The sequence below is a fragment of the Erpetoichthys calabaricus genome, chromosome 11 (genome assembly GCF_900747795.2).
Source record: "Erpetoichthys calabaricus chromosome 11, fErpCal1.3, whole genome shotgun sequence".
In the NCBI taxonomy this organism is placed as follows: domain Eukaryota; kingdom Metazoa; phylum Chordata; class Cladistia; order Polypteriformes; family Polypteridae; genus Erpetoichthys; species Erpetoichthys calabaricus.
The window spans coordinates 138961155-138974407 of record NC_041404.2 but is presented as its reverse complement, the minus strand read 5'-3'; the positions used below and the strand labels follow the sequence as shown (position 1 = coordinate 138974407).

Genomic DNA, 13253 nt, shown 5'->3' with positions numbered 1-13253 from the left:
CCACCTTCGCACAAATGTTGAAACATTTTTCTTCACACAAAGCACCACAGACATGTGGAATAAGTGACCAGGTAGTGTGGTGGACAGAAGGACTCGAAGGACCTTCACATCTTAACTTGATGTTATTTTGGATAAGCGAGGTGAATAGGATGGACTGAGTAGCCCGTTCTAATAAAACAAAATGAGGACACAATAAGAACGAGAAATAAAAGTTTAACCTTTCACCCTCTAGGTGAAAATAAATGTTACCATCAAATTTTTTGGGGGAAGAAAATTCCCAACGGATGGATACCTTTGACCTCCTTGGCGTTAACCCTGAGACTATGCAATTGCGGTTAAAACCGAGTCGGACGTGGGGTGACGTGTGATGATACGCCTTATGGTGTTAAGCCTGAGTAACTCTCAGGACAGTATCTGCTGCCATCTGGTGGATGAAATAACTTCAAGCTCCCAAAATAAAAAAATATTTCTATGCTTTCTGTCTCATTTATAGTAACTCATTAATATTCATGAATGGGGTGGGGCCTCCAACACAATGAAAAGCTGCAAAGGCAGTTTTAGAGCAAACTGAACCCGAAGTGCTGCTCGAATCGAGTGATAGTGACGACGATGTGAATTGGTCATCAGATGTTGACGCAGACAGTGAAGCTGATGTGGGATACGGCCGTGATGTGCCCAGGGGATTCGGTTGCGTGAAGCTTCACCGGGATACGACAATAAGGCAAAATAATTCTGAGCGAGTGCAAGGACTAGCAGGACGTTAGCCCCCCCAGGCACCGTTCACAATGTGGAAACTGTCAATGTTTGTGTCGGGGGGTAAAAGTGGAAGTCATGAAGCCTTGCGCTGTGGGAGCCTACAGTAACAAAATGGGAGCGCTGATTGTGCAGATCGGGCAGTGACATCTCACCCTCTCATGTGCAAGCAGCAGACAAAAAATATGTAAGTGTGTAAAGAAATCCGCGTCTACCGTCACAAGGGCGACATCGGCTGTGTGCTGGTGACCATCTCGAAACATGTCACACGGAACGTGTACTAAACCTGCATCAGGACAGCGGTGGACACTCAACAGACCGTTTCTACTGCAGTTGACGTTTCGGTTACCAGTAATAACATTCACCGTTTTTGGCTCGTTTCTCCATAACGCTAAGGAGACATCACAGCAATACTGACCAAGGCAGGGTCCTCGTGACGGTAGAGGGTGACCGCAGGTACAGCAGGCAGCCCCAGCCAGGGTCCAAGGGTCAGGGTCATGCTATCACATTTGGTGGCAGCCTGAAAAATCAAAGAGATGGTACAGCGTTACACATGACAGGGGTGGGACAGGGTGGGGGGGTCGAAGAACAGCACAACACAGAAAGGAGTAACTGAGAGAGGAGACGCTGGGCATGACGGGGTCTCCCTCGGCAGTCTTCAGCTTGCCAAGCCACACTTTCACTTTCTGTCCTCTAAAGAATGCCCAGTTTTGGGGTGGGGTGTAATGCCAGTCATTTTACAAGTGACAATACTGAAAATAAGTAGAGGCAGAAAAGACACAACCTGCAGATGAGAATGTCCGCTGGTGGTCTTACCATGACTGAGGAAGAGACGTAGCCCAAGGCCAGCATCGCCAGGTTGACCCTGCAGATGACAGCAGACAAAAATCAAAGAGTGTGCCAGTTAAGGAGGTGTGTCCTACCAGGACTTAAAAAGACTTGGTGCCCTCCCACCACCCCAGATGAACCACAGCAAGTCACATCTCTAGAGTGTAGAAGACATGAAGTATGGAAAAGGGACAGCCATCTAAGTTTAAGTGGCCACACAACAGCTGGCGAGAAGGCCATTCCCTTGATGGCAGGGGTGGCACCGTTCCACCTCACTAGGAGGCATGCAGTGGTGGGTAACAGCAGCTTACCCCTCGACGTGTAGCCACATGTTGTACTGGGAGCACAGCTCCTTCAGGCGGCCCAGCTTGTCTGTGTGTCCTGCGCCAGGGGTGCCTGTGAAAGGAGAAAAAAGATGGCACATTTGAACAGTCCTTACATATTCAAGGCGACCTTCCCCAACCTTCACGCTGGCATCGATTCCCCACACCTACCTGCATTGGCCACAAGAAGCAGTGGCAGCTTCCCAGAGTCCACGTCTTCTTTAATAAGTCGGTCCAGCAGAGCCACATCCTGTGACAGGAGACGAGATGACATGACTACCCCACACAGTGGGGAGTGGGTAGGGGTGGGTGGCCGAGTGGAAAAGTGGAGGGCACACTTACCATCTGGTGCTGAGAGCCAAACATGGTGTTGCAAGGGACGGTGCACAGGCAGGAGAGCGGCAAGCCGAGCTGCACAGACACAGACACGGGTGGTCAGGGTAACAGAGTAACAACGGAAAAACTAGCAAATGTGCCAACGTATAAACCCAGTGAATTTACGTCAATGCTATTAAAAAAGGATTATGGGCATGATAATGGTTAGAGTTTTCATTGTATGACTGCAAAAAAAAAAAATCACCCCAATGATGTACGGCAAATGGAAATTATTACACGAAAGGTAAAAACACGCAGAAACTCCCACGTTTACCACAGAAAATAACAAATAAGCACAAACCGAATAAGTGGCACAGGCCCAAGGGTTTGCACCGCACTCGTGAAAACCTCGGGACTCTTACGGCTCGCACGTGCCATTGAACCTGCCTGGGAGGTCCGATCAGCGATTAGGTGATGCCCAAAACGATAAAAAAAAAAAAAAAAACAGCGCCATACCTGGTTACACAGGTGTTGGCCCAGGCCTAAGCGGCAGGCTGTGCTCTGGTAGATGACGGGCCGTCGATGGTTCAGCACGTTGAAGCCCTCGATGGTGAAATCTTCGTAACGCGAGTGGATGACCAGACGACACACTTTGAGGAGACCATCCCGGTCATCTTCGTGATAATACGCCGAGCCATTCTCATACCTAAGAAAGTGGAAAAGGCGGACAACGTGTTTACTGTGTGTGTGTGTGTGTGTGGAACGAAGGCCTCACCGGGGAAAAACGAGGAAACGGCGCCATTTCTACCTGCAGTTAAGCAGGAGGAGGCCCCTGGTAGCATTGACCTGTGGCTTACGATTGTAGTCAATGTGCCAGCCTGCCTAGTCACACACGGGCAGGGTGGCACATTTGTTAACAGCCACACCCAGAACACACCTGAAGAGACGGCAGAGCCACAGTGTGGTGTCCGACAGGATCCTCGTGGTCATCTTCCTCAGCCGCTCCTTGTCAAGCACAGAGATGTAGGCTGCCAGGCTGTGGCCCAACAGAGCCAAGTGACCCTGCTCCCCAACGTTCTGCACCCTGCTAGAAGGGAAAAAAAAAAAAAAAAACACCGGTTAGAGCACCAGCCTACACGTTTACAACGCCCTGTTAGCACTGCCAATGAACCCAATGCCAGTCGAGGGTGCCCACTAATCAAATGTCGCATCCATTCATCTGTTCATTTCCTGGCCGTGCTTAAACCACAAACGTCAGTCAGTCTGTGGTGGACGGTAACAGCAAACAAGGGTGGAGGATATCTGAAGGTTATGACGTACGGTGGTCTGCAAGTCTGTGATAGAACATTCTAGATGAGAACACGCCATTCAGCCCAACAAAGCTCGCCAGTCCTGCCCACTTATTTCTTCCAAGAAGTCCCCAACGTCTTACTGTCTACCACACTACTTGGTCGCTTATTCCAAGTGTCTGTCGTTCTTTGTGTAAAGAAAAACTTCCTAATGTTTGTGTGAAATGGCCCCTTCACAAGTTTCCAACTGTGCCCCCGTGTTCTTGATGAACTCATTTTAAAATAACCGTCTCGACCCACTGGACTAATTCCCTTCATAATTTTAAACACTTCAATCAGGTCTCCTCTTCATCTTCTTTTGCTTAATCTGTGAAGACTCAGCTCTTTGACTCTTTCCTCCTAACTCATCCCCTCTAGTCGCTCTTCTCTGGACCTTCTCTTGTGCTGTTATGTCCTTTTTGTAGCCTGGAGACGCAAACTGCACACAGTACTCCAGATGAGGTCTCACCAGTGTGTTATAAAGCCTGAGCAGAACCTCCTGTGACTTGTACTCCATACGTCAAGGCGCTATATAACCTGATAGTCTGTGAGCCTTCTTAATGGTTTTTGCACACTACCTGGATGTTGATAGCTTACAGTCCACTACAACTCCTAATTCCTTCTCATAAGGTGGACTCTTGATTTTCAGACCTCCTATTATGCACTCCGACCTAACAAGACCTAAACTTATTGCAAGCATTAGGCTCAGCTCTTTGACTCTTTCCTCCTAACTCATCCCCTCTAGTTGCTCTTCTCTGGACCTTCTCTAGTGCTGTTATGTCCTTTTTGTAGCCTGGAGACCCAAACTGCACACAGGACTCCAGATGAGTCCTCACCAGTGTGTTATAAAGCCTGAGCATCATCTCCTGTGACTTGTACTCCACACGTCAAGGCGCTATATAACCGGACAGTCTGTTAGCCTTCCTAATGGCTTCTGAACACTGTCGGGAAGTCGATAGCTTAGAGTCCACTATGACTCCTAAGTCCTTCTCATAAGGTGGACTCTCGATTTTCAGACCCCCCATTGTGTATTCAAGCCTCACATTTTGACTTCCTACGTGTAATTCTTTACATTTCCTGACATTACATTTCATCTGCCCAAGCCTGTCTGCCGTCCAAGTCCTTCTGTGATGATATAACGGATTCCAAATTATCTGCTAATCCACCAATCTTGGTATCATCTGCAAACTTAACCAGCTTGTTCCTTATATTCCTATTTAAATCATTTATATACAGTATATTACAAATAGCAGCGGCCCCAGCACTGACCCCTGCTGGTCACCACTCTTAACATCGGCCAATTGTATACACTCGTATTTCGTGCCACAGCCCCAAAGATGGCACCATCCGTCAACAGGTCGCCAAGTGAACTTGTATTCGGCTGGCTGGCTGATTACCACTTGGGCAGCCCCTCTTCCTCCTGTCGTCCATCTCCCCCTCTTGGCTTTACCCCCACCTTCTCCATCACAATGTGAATTTTCACCCAAACCCCCTGTGCCACTCGCGTCACACGCCCAAGTGACCTCTGCGTGACTTGCCGCCTCCTTCTTCCATTCGTCCATTTTAAACACTGGATCTTGTGCTCTTACCGGTGAGACTGAGAGTCCTCCTCTTCCTCGCCATACATTAGATTTTGTACCAGTTGAAGGATGTTGGCCACATCTTGGCCGCTGTGAAGGACAAGAAAAGACAAAATAAAACACAAGTTACCATCTGCTCCAAGCAATCGGGTGTGAAGTCCACCCAACTCTCTTCTGCTCACCCACTCCATTTCAGTGGCAGTTTGGTGGCTTTGCTGCCCTGACTACACTCGGACGTAAAGCTACCCGTCACACTACAGAGTAAAATCTCGCGTAGGCGTGAAGGACAGCCTTTACTCCAGAAGAAACCGAGCTTCGTGGCTGCCGAGTGTGGTCTGCAGGCGCCTACCACATCAGCGCTGATTTTCTATTACCCCGTCCATACTCTTCATCACTAGACAGGGTACCAGAATGTGTATTTAATGTACAATGTCCGCTATGACTTAAAGGGATGAGGACCACCATGATGAGAGTAGGCTACAGAGCCCTGCCAGCGCCCCTTATTACAGCATGGTACAAAATGCCAGTGACTAAGGGCTCTAGTGGGGGGGCTGGCATTGGTCACAATGGCCTCTAACTTTGCCCTTATCCTCAGTTCTATCACTGCCTTCAGCAAGCTCAGGGTCACTTCCTAATATGGTGGGCTTCCCTGGCCTTCTTATTGTGGCTTCCTGCTGACCTCTCATGGTGTTCTAGTAGATGAGCTCCAGAAGTGCAAGGCTTCCGATTCAGGAACAGAAACTTGGAAAACTGAAAATCTCGCTCAATTAAGGCAAACCACACAAAACTGATGAGGGTGGGCATTGGTCACAAACAAAAGAAAGAAAACAAAAAAAAGGAGCCAACGCAAGCCGGCCGGCCTACCTTCCCTGGAGGGGACCTGGGATGTCTTTCCTTCCATATTTCCGTTTTGCTTTGTCTTCTTCTGCTTCCCTGTGTAAACAAAAATCAAATTAGCATTCACGTCAGGGTTACAAATGCCCTCATTGGGAGGGGCCGTCTACCAGTCCCACCCCACGTGCACAAGTCCCGTTTTTTCCCCTCAGAGTTTCACTTCCCACAGACTTTCACGTATGCAGGTGAGCCTGACTGACCTCAGCTTTTATTTGCGACAGTTAAGACGTCTATCTGTACACGATTGCTAAAATATAAAGTGCAATATAAATAAAATTTATTATTATTATTATTATTATTACACACGACTGCCAGTTTCCAAAAGAGTACGGAGCAGACGCCATAAGGCATCTGAAAACAAGATGGCCACACACAAAGGTCAATCTAGCACGTTGGCCTGCAACTGTTGCTGCTGCCAGTTGAACCCTGAACATCTCCGTCACATGTCCACCTTAATAAAAGGTCAGGTCTCTGTGTGTCTGTCTGTGTGTTGACCAGGTCACTATGTCTCTGTCATTCCAAAAGATGGCACATCACAAACATTAACACTGTTTTTACAAATCCCGTACCAAACGGCACATAAAAGGGACATATGCATTACATTTTTTACTCCCAACAGATGGTACATCACAAATATTAACACCGCTTTTATGAATCCCATACCAAGTGACATACAATAGAGACATATGCATTGCATTTGTCTTTCCAAAAAATGGCATATCACAAACATTTGTAGTAATGCATTTTATGACAACAAATGTTTGTGATGCACCATCTGTTGGAATGACAAATGCAATACAGTTCATTTCTACAAATGTTTGTGATGCACCATCTGTTGGAATGAAAGTGTAATGCATTTTATTACAACAAATGTTTGTGATCCATCTTCTGTTGGAATGACAAATGCAATGCAGTTTATTTTTACAAATTTTTGTGATGCACCATCTGTTGGAATGAAAAGTGTAATGCATTGTATTACTACAAATGTTTGTGATGTGCCATCTGTTGGAATGACAAATACAATGCAGCTTATTTTTTACAAATGTTTGTGATGCACCATCTGTTGGAATGAAAAGTGTAATGCATTTTATTACTACAAATGTTTGTGATGCGCCATCTGTTGGAATGACAAATGCAATGTAATTTTCTTTCTCTAAAGATTTGTGGTGCACCATATTGTGATGCGTGGATATTAAACAGAAGCGAGTATAATCTTCCTTTACTGTTGCTAATTCTTTATTCCATTTAGCATTGCCACCATACTGCTAGGGAAAGATATATCTTATATCTTTATGTATATCGGTGGATTATTAATGGCTGCAGTCTCTAATGAACCTCTTCCCGGGGTGCATGCGCCCCCTGCTGGATACAGGCCTTTGCTATATTTTGGAATTATTGACCCTCAGGTTCAATTGGTTGACTATGTTTTCTGGATTACTATTTTGTGACTTTGCTTGCACTGGAGTGTTATGGGGGCAATTCCTTTGACTTGTTGTGCTCCATTGAGCTTTACTGTTATTTAAGAGCACTTTGTGGGAATAATTTTAAAAAGAATTATTTTATAAAGATTTGCTGCTTGCCTTTATTACCAGCAGGGGTTTACAGCGATATCCCCCTCTAGTGGGCATTTATTGGAAGTGCTTTTGGAACTTATTGGGGTGTCTGCGCTTTGGGACTCCTACTTTGTGGCCAACCCCCCCCAGGGGTAGCACAGCAGGACGTCTCCAGGCCACATGTCCCGTGTCACCTCACTGGCTGAACACCTGAGGCCAGCGAGCCGAGAGATTCACACGACAGACGGTGCTCAGCAGCAACACGACGAGGCGTCTGACCCTTGACCCGTACATGAAAGGGCACAAGTGGACCATGGAACTCGATGTCAGGGAGAGACCAGGAGAAGCTTTCCTTTTCCATATTTTAAAGCCAATTAGGGCTGCCACACAGCGCCCTCTAAAGGACACCAAGGGAAAGGAAGAGATGAACACTCCTAACTTAAGAGTCTTACAGCAGCCCCAGAAAGACCCACTGGCGATACCTTTGGCCGTCTTCTAGAATCTTCATGGCTTCATTCAGATTCTTGCCCATTTCTGCCAACGTGGGGTCCACCATCATCTAAGAAAAGAGAAAAGACATTCAGAGTCATCTCTGAGGTGTGGCACTCCTTTCGCAAGGCTGGCCCCCCCCCCCCCCCAAGGGCTCTGTGCCCACGTGCCATACAAAGTCAGTACAATGTATGAGTATCAGGAAACAGAACACAAAAAAAACAAGTATACGAGGTAAACTTTAACTGCTCCAGGAAGGAAACAGAAAGAAAAATGTCTCTACAGGGTGGCACGGTGCTCAGCATGGCCGCCTCACAGCACTGGGGACTTCTGGGGTCTGCGCACAGCTTGTTTGGTGTTCACACGTCACACTGACCAGCAATGCTCTTCTGCCCTGCCTGGCACCGACTCCGTCCTGCTCGCTATATAAAGTGGCCACCTTGGCGGGGGTAAAGCGGGCCCCTCATATTTGCAATTTACATTTCATGTTCCGCAGGACACAACTGCCATGTTGTCGCTTGTTAACGCCAAACACTAACCGTGGCAGATGAAGGAGGCTGGCATGGCCAAAAGCTACAAGACGAGTGCGACTGACAGACACGGCGGTGGAGACGAAACCACAAAAGTCTTAAAAGGACCTTCTGGAACTTGTCCTGTTTAGCCTGACTCAAGTGTCCTTTGTGGTTCTGTGATCTTTTTACTATTCTGTAAATATAATTACTGGCCAAGATGGCAGCCTCCAAGCTTCTGTACCCATCATGACGGCCTGCACTGGAAAGGCACACTGAGGGGTACAAGAGCTCAACTTGAGGGGCCATTTGAAGACTAAGGCCTGGTTTGTACTTCACATGACGTGACATGTGTGCCTGTGGATGCTTCTGCTAAGCAAGTGGTGTGTACTGTTTGTACTTGTGCGCGCACTTTATGTAAATCTGGAGGATTCCACCGGGTGGCAGTGTTGTGAATTGCCCGAAACATCCATTAAATTCCCAGGACAGTGTGATGGATGGCCAGGGCCATTACCCGGCAGGGACGCCACCTGAGTGGAAAGACCGAGGGAATTGGAGTCACTGTCTTCCCCCAAGACACTAGAGGGCAGCCCCCATTGGGTTGCTATAGCATCACAGATCCCCGCAGGGCATGTTGGGAGTTGTAGTTTGGAGCAGCCCTGTTGGGCTCTGTGGGCACCGCCAGGGGCTGCTGCAGGTGCAGCTGAGTCATTGGAGGAACCGCTTCTGCCACACCAGGAAGAAGGTCAAGAAACGCCTGGAGAATTTCTGGGCGCAACTTAAAAGGTGTCTGCCTCACCACCAGATGAGGAGGAGTGGAGGCCAAGACGAGAGAGAAAGGACCGTGTGTCCTAATATTTGGTGTTTGTGTGCCGTGCTGTGAAGTGCGGAGCAACAGAAAACGCTGCCCCACCGAAGAATAAAACGTGTGCAGTGTTGGGTCTGGGGAGAAGTACGCCCCTGGTGGCCCACAACATCTCTGAAAAGAATGGACGTTTCATGATTCCATCCAGCAATCCAGGGAGACACAGCAAGCATCGGGCACAGAAATGATCCCTGGATGGGGCGTCAGCTCATCGCAAGGTGAAGACGAGCGCACACAGACACACGCTGGCGCCATTTTAACGTCACCAAATCCCCAAACCTGCATGTCCTTGGAAGGAAACAGGAGCCCACTGTGGATAACCCAGCCGGAAAACATGCAGGGAACAGAAGGGACGTGAGTCGCTACTGTGAGGCGGCAGTGCCACCGCACCGCCACCGGGTGTAATTATTAACAGAATTCATTATTGAAATGAAGTGAACGACTTATCTTATAAAATGTAACGTACATATGCCTTTCATCATGAAAGTGACATCAAGTAGAAATCTAAGGATTCTAAACGTGCAGAGAGCTGGAATTTCAGAAATGTAACGTGTTCTGTGCAGCAGTCGCTGCCTGGCACTGCACTGGGCTGCCAGACAACTGGCTTGGTTTTAAGATGGCGTTCACGAAGTTCTACTTTAATGACAAAATAAACTGCAAGATTAAAGTACACTGGAGAGAGCAGACAGACGTTACACAGGAGGATGGCCCAGCACAGAAGGAGTAACACCTCAGGGCCGGAATCAGCCGTTGAAGGGCAGAGGACACTCGACTGAGGACCTGAACGTCCAGATATCGGATAGAGAAGACAAGTGGTTTGAGAGAGGGGTGAGGGCAGCTCACTCAACAGAGGTGGAGGCCTTAGGGCTCGTTTATACTTCACCCTCAGAACGCGGACGCGCAAACACATCATGGCTGCCACGCGTTCCCAGCGTTCATTTGACGCGTCCTCTGAGCAGCTCCTCTGAGCTTCGGGGGAGAACCTCTCTACTTTTCTTATTTCTCGGAAGACATGGCACAGCACTGGAAGCACACCCGCTGCCACACATGGAAGAGGCAGAATTGGGAGGCAGCGGGCGACACTCAGCGGAGGAGAGAAGGAGGAAGAATGAATTGTGATTTACCGTCTTTGTGGCTTATTACTGGAGAAGTGGAACATGCTGTGGTGGAATACAATCCCTTTACTGTATTCATTCATTCAGCGTCTGGTGACTTAGTGTGCCTGTGGTTTGGGGCTCTCAGGCGCCCCCGTGTGGTCACAAGAGCTTCTGTAAAAAGCCAAATTTCCCCCTAGGGACAAATTAAGTTCTACCTATCTTATTAAATTGGAGACTGAAATCAGAGATGTCGGACTGGCCCTCCACAGGACCTGAGCTCACCGTAACTCGTTCTGAGAAGTCACACACACTCCTAATAATTTGGGGTTTTTCGTTTTTTTTGCTCTAGTTTTTCCAATTGATCGCATTCTGTGGTTTATTTCTAGATGAAGATCCCCATCCTGTGTTCCTGCTGATCTGAAAAACTTGAAGTTTTTCACACTTTCAAGTCTTTCTCCATGGATGTTATCTTCTCCATCTTGCTCTTGTCACTTACGTCTGAAGGTTCTGTCTTTTTCCTACTGATCTCAAGGTCTCTGTTGTCCATACTTCTCCTCCTCTGCTCCAGTTTCCTCTCCACAATATGCTCAGTGGTGCTGCAGATAGCGTGCGCCATGGGGTCTGATCAATTATTCCACCTGTCACTCTGACATCACATGTGATGAAGACCATGGAGCGGCTGCTGCTTCACCACCTGAGGCCACAGGACCGCCACGCCCTTGACCCTCTGCAGTTTGCTTACTAGGAGAAGATGGGAGCAGAGGATGCCATCATCTACATGCTACACCGATCCCTCTCCCACTTGGACAGAGACAGTGGTGCTGTAAGAATTATGTTTCTGGACTTCTCTAGCGCCTTCAACACAATCCAACCTCTGCTCCTTAGGGACAAGCTGACAGAGATGGGAGTAGATTCATATCTGGTGGCATGGATCGTGGACTATCTTACAGACAGACCTCAGTATGTGCATCTCGGGAACTGCAGGTCTGACATTGTGGTCAGCAACACAGGAGCACTGCAGGGGACTGTACTTTCTCCAGTCCTGTTCAGCCTATATACATCGGACTTCCAATACAACTCGGAGTCCTGCCACGTGCAAAAGTCTGCTGACGACACTGCTATCGTAGGCTGCATCAGGAGTGGGCAGGAGGAGGAGTATAGGAACCTAATCAAGGACTTTGTTAAATGGTGTGACTCAAACCACCTACACCTGAACACCAACAAAACTAAGGAGCTGGTGGTGGATTTTAGGAGGCCCAGACCCCTCATGGACCCCGTGATCATCAGAGGTGACTGTGTGCAGATGGTGCAGACCTATAAATATCTGGGAGTGCAGCTGGATGATAAACTGGACTGGACTGCCAATACTGATGGGCTGTGCAAGAGAGGACAGAGCCGGTTATACTTCATTAGAAAACTGGCATCCTTCAACATCTGCAATAAGATGCTGCAGATGTTCTATCAGACGGTTGTGGCGAGTGCCCTCTTCTACACGGTGGTGTGCTGGGGAGGCAGCATAAAGAAGAAGGACGCCTCACACCTGGACAAACTAGTGAGGAAGGCAGGCTCTCTTGTAGGCATGGAGTTGGACAGTTTGACATCTGTGGTGGAGTGATGGGCGCTGAGCAGACTCCTGTCAATCATGGAGAATCCACTGCATCCACTGAACAGGATCATCTCCAGACAGAGGAGCAGCTTCAGCCACAGACTGCTGTCACCGCCCTGCTCCACTGACAGACTGAGGAGATCGTTCCTCCTCCACACTATGCGACTCTTCAATTCCACCAGAGGGGGTAAACGTTAACATTATACAAAGTTATTGTCTGTTATACCTGCATTGTTATTACTCTTTAATTTAATATTTTTTATCATATGCTGCTGCTGAAGTATGTGAATTTCCCCTTGGGATTAATGAAGTATCTATCAATCATATAGTGCCTTTCATCCTATCTTTCTATCTATCCATCTTCTTCTCTAAATCCATAAATGCTAAGCACACGCCACTCCTTTCCGTTCCTCTCGGTATTTTTCCAGAATCTCTCTCATGGCGGAAGTCCCATCTGTTGTACCTTCGCCTGGCACACACCCAAGAAACAGCCCATTCTCAGAGAATTAAAACAACAGAACTTGTAGACGAGCGGGTATCCCCCATTTCGCACCGTCTATGTTTAGGACTGCAGGCCATCAAAGCTTCACGTGTCAGAAGTGCGGGCTTCCGAAATAAATCACGGCGCTCAGAATGAGCCTTCAGGCCCCGCTTGCTATTTTATTCGCTTCATTTGCTTAACAAATAAATATCCTGTGATGAGTCGTCGACGCCGCCACAGCAGCTCGGGAGGATCTTAAAACTAACGGCACACTTATCACCCCCCTGGTGTTTTAGGACCCCTCTATCAGCACACTGCCTTCCAGAGGACGGCCACCCTGCATGCCGCTGCTGTCACTTTTATCTCCCATGTGACTTTCAGGATGCCTGGTGTGGCAGACACCCCACCCCACTGTGTATACAAGTCTGAAGGAGTAGCAGGAGCTGCAAGGAGGAGAGCGAAAGAGAAAGTGACGTGGCAGGAGACCCCGACCTCAGGTAACGTGGCATGGCTGGGTTTCCTTTTCCACCGTTTTCTGTTATTAGCGTTTTTCACGTCTTTATCGTAATCATCCAATTTTTGTGTGTGTTTAATTTTGATATTATGCTTTTTTTGTTTATAATATGGACGGC

At 47.9% G+C, this 13253-nt stretch overlaps 1 protein-coding gene across 3 annotated transcripts in view; it reads right to left on the bottom strand.

Annotated features, from left to right (window-relative positions):
- The window catches only part of pdxdc1 (pyridoxal-dependent decarboxylase domain containing 1), a 38959-nt gene that overhangs the window by 19843 nt on the left and 5863 nt on the right, over positions 1-13253 (bottom strand). For 2 of the 3 annotated variants that reach the window (XM_051933802.1, XM_028814099.2), the window contains exons 2-11: positions 8057-8133; positions 5992-6060; positions 5137-5217; positions 3157-3306; positions 2736-2925; positions 2247-2315; positions 2076-2154; positions 1893-1977; positions 1570-1618; positions 1172-1273 (exon numbers count right to left, since the gene is read on the bottom strand). In XM_051933802.1, the coding sequence (XP_051789762.1) occupies positions 1172-1273; positions 1570-1618; positions 1893-1977; positions 2076-2154; positions 2247-2315; positions 2736-2925; positions 3157-3306; positions 5137-5217; positions 5992-6060; positions 8057-8133 (951 nt within the window). The remainder of the gene's footprint in view (positions 1-1171; positions 1274-1569; positions 1619-1892; positions 1978-2075; positions 2155-2246; positions 2316-2735; positions 2926-3156; positions 3307-5136; positions 5218-5991; positions 6061-8056; positions 8134-13253) is intronic. The other variant, XM_028814100.2, reaches the window with a different exon arrangement.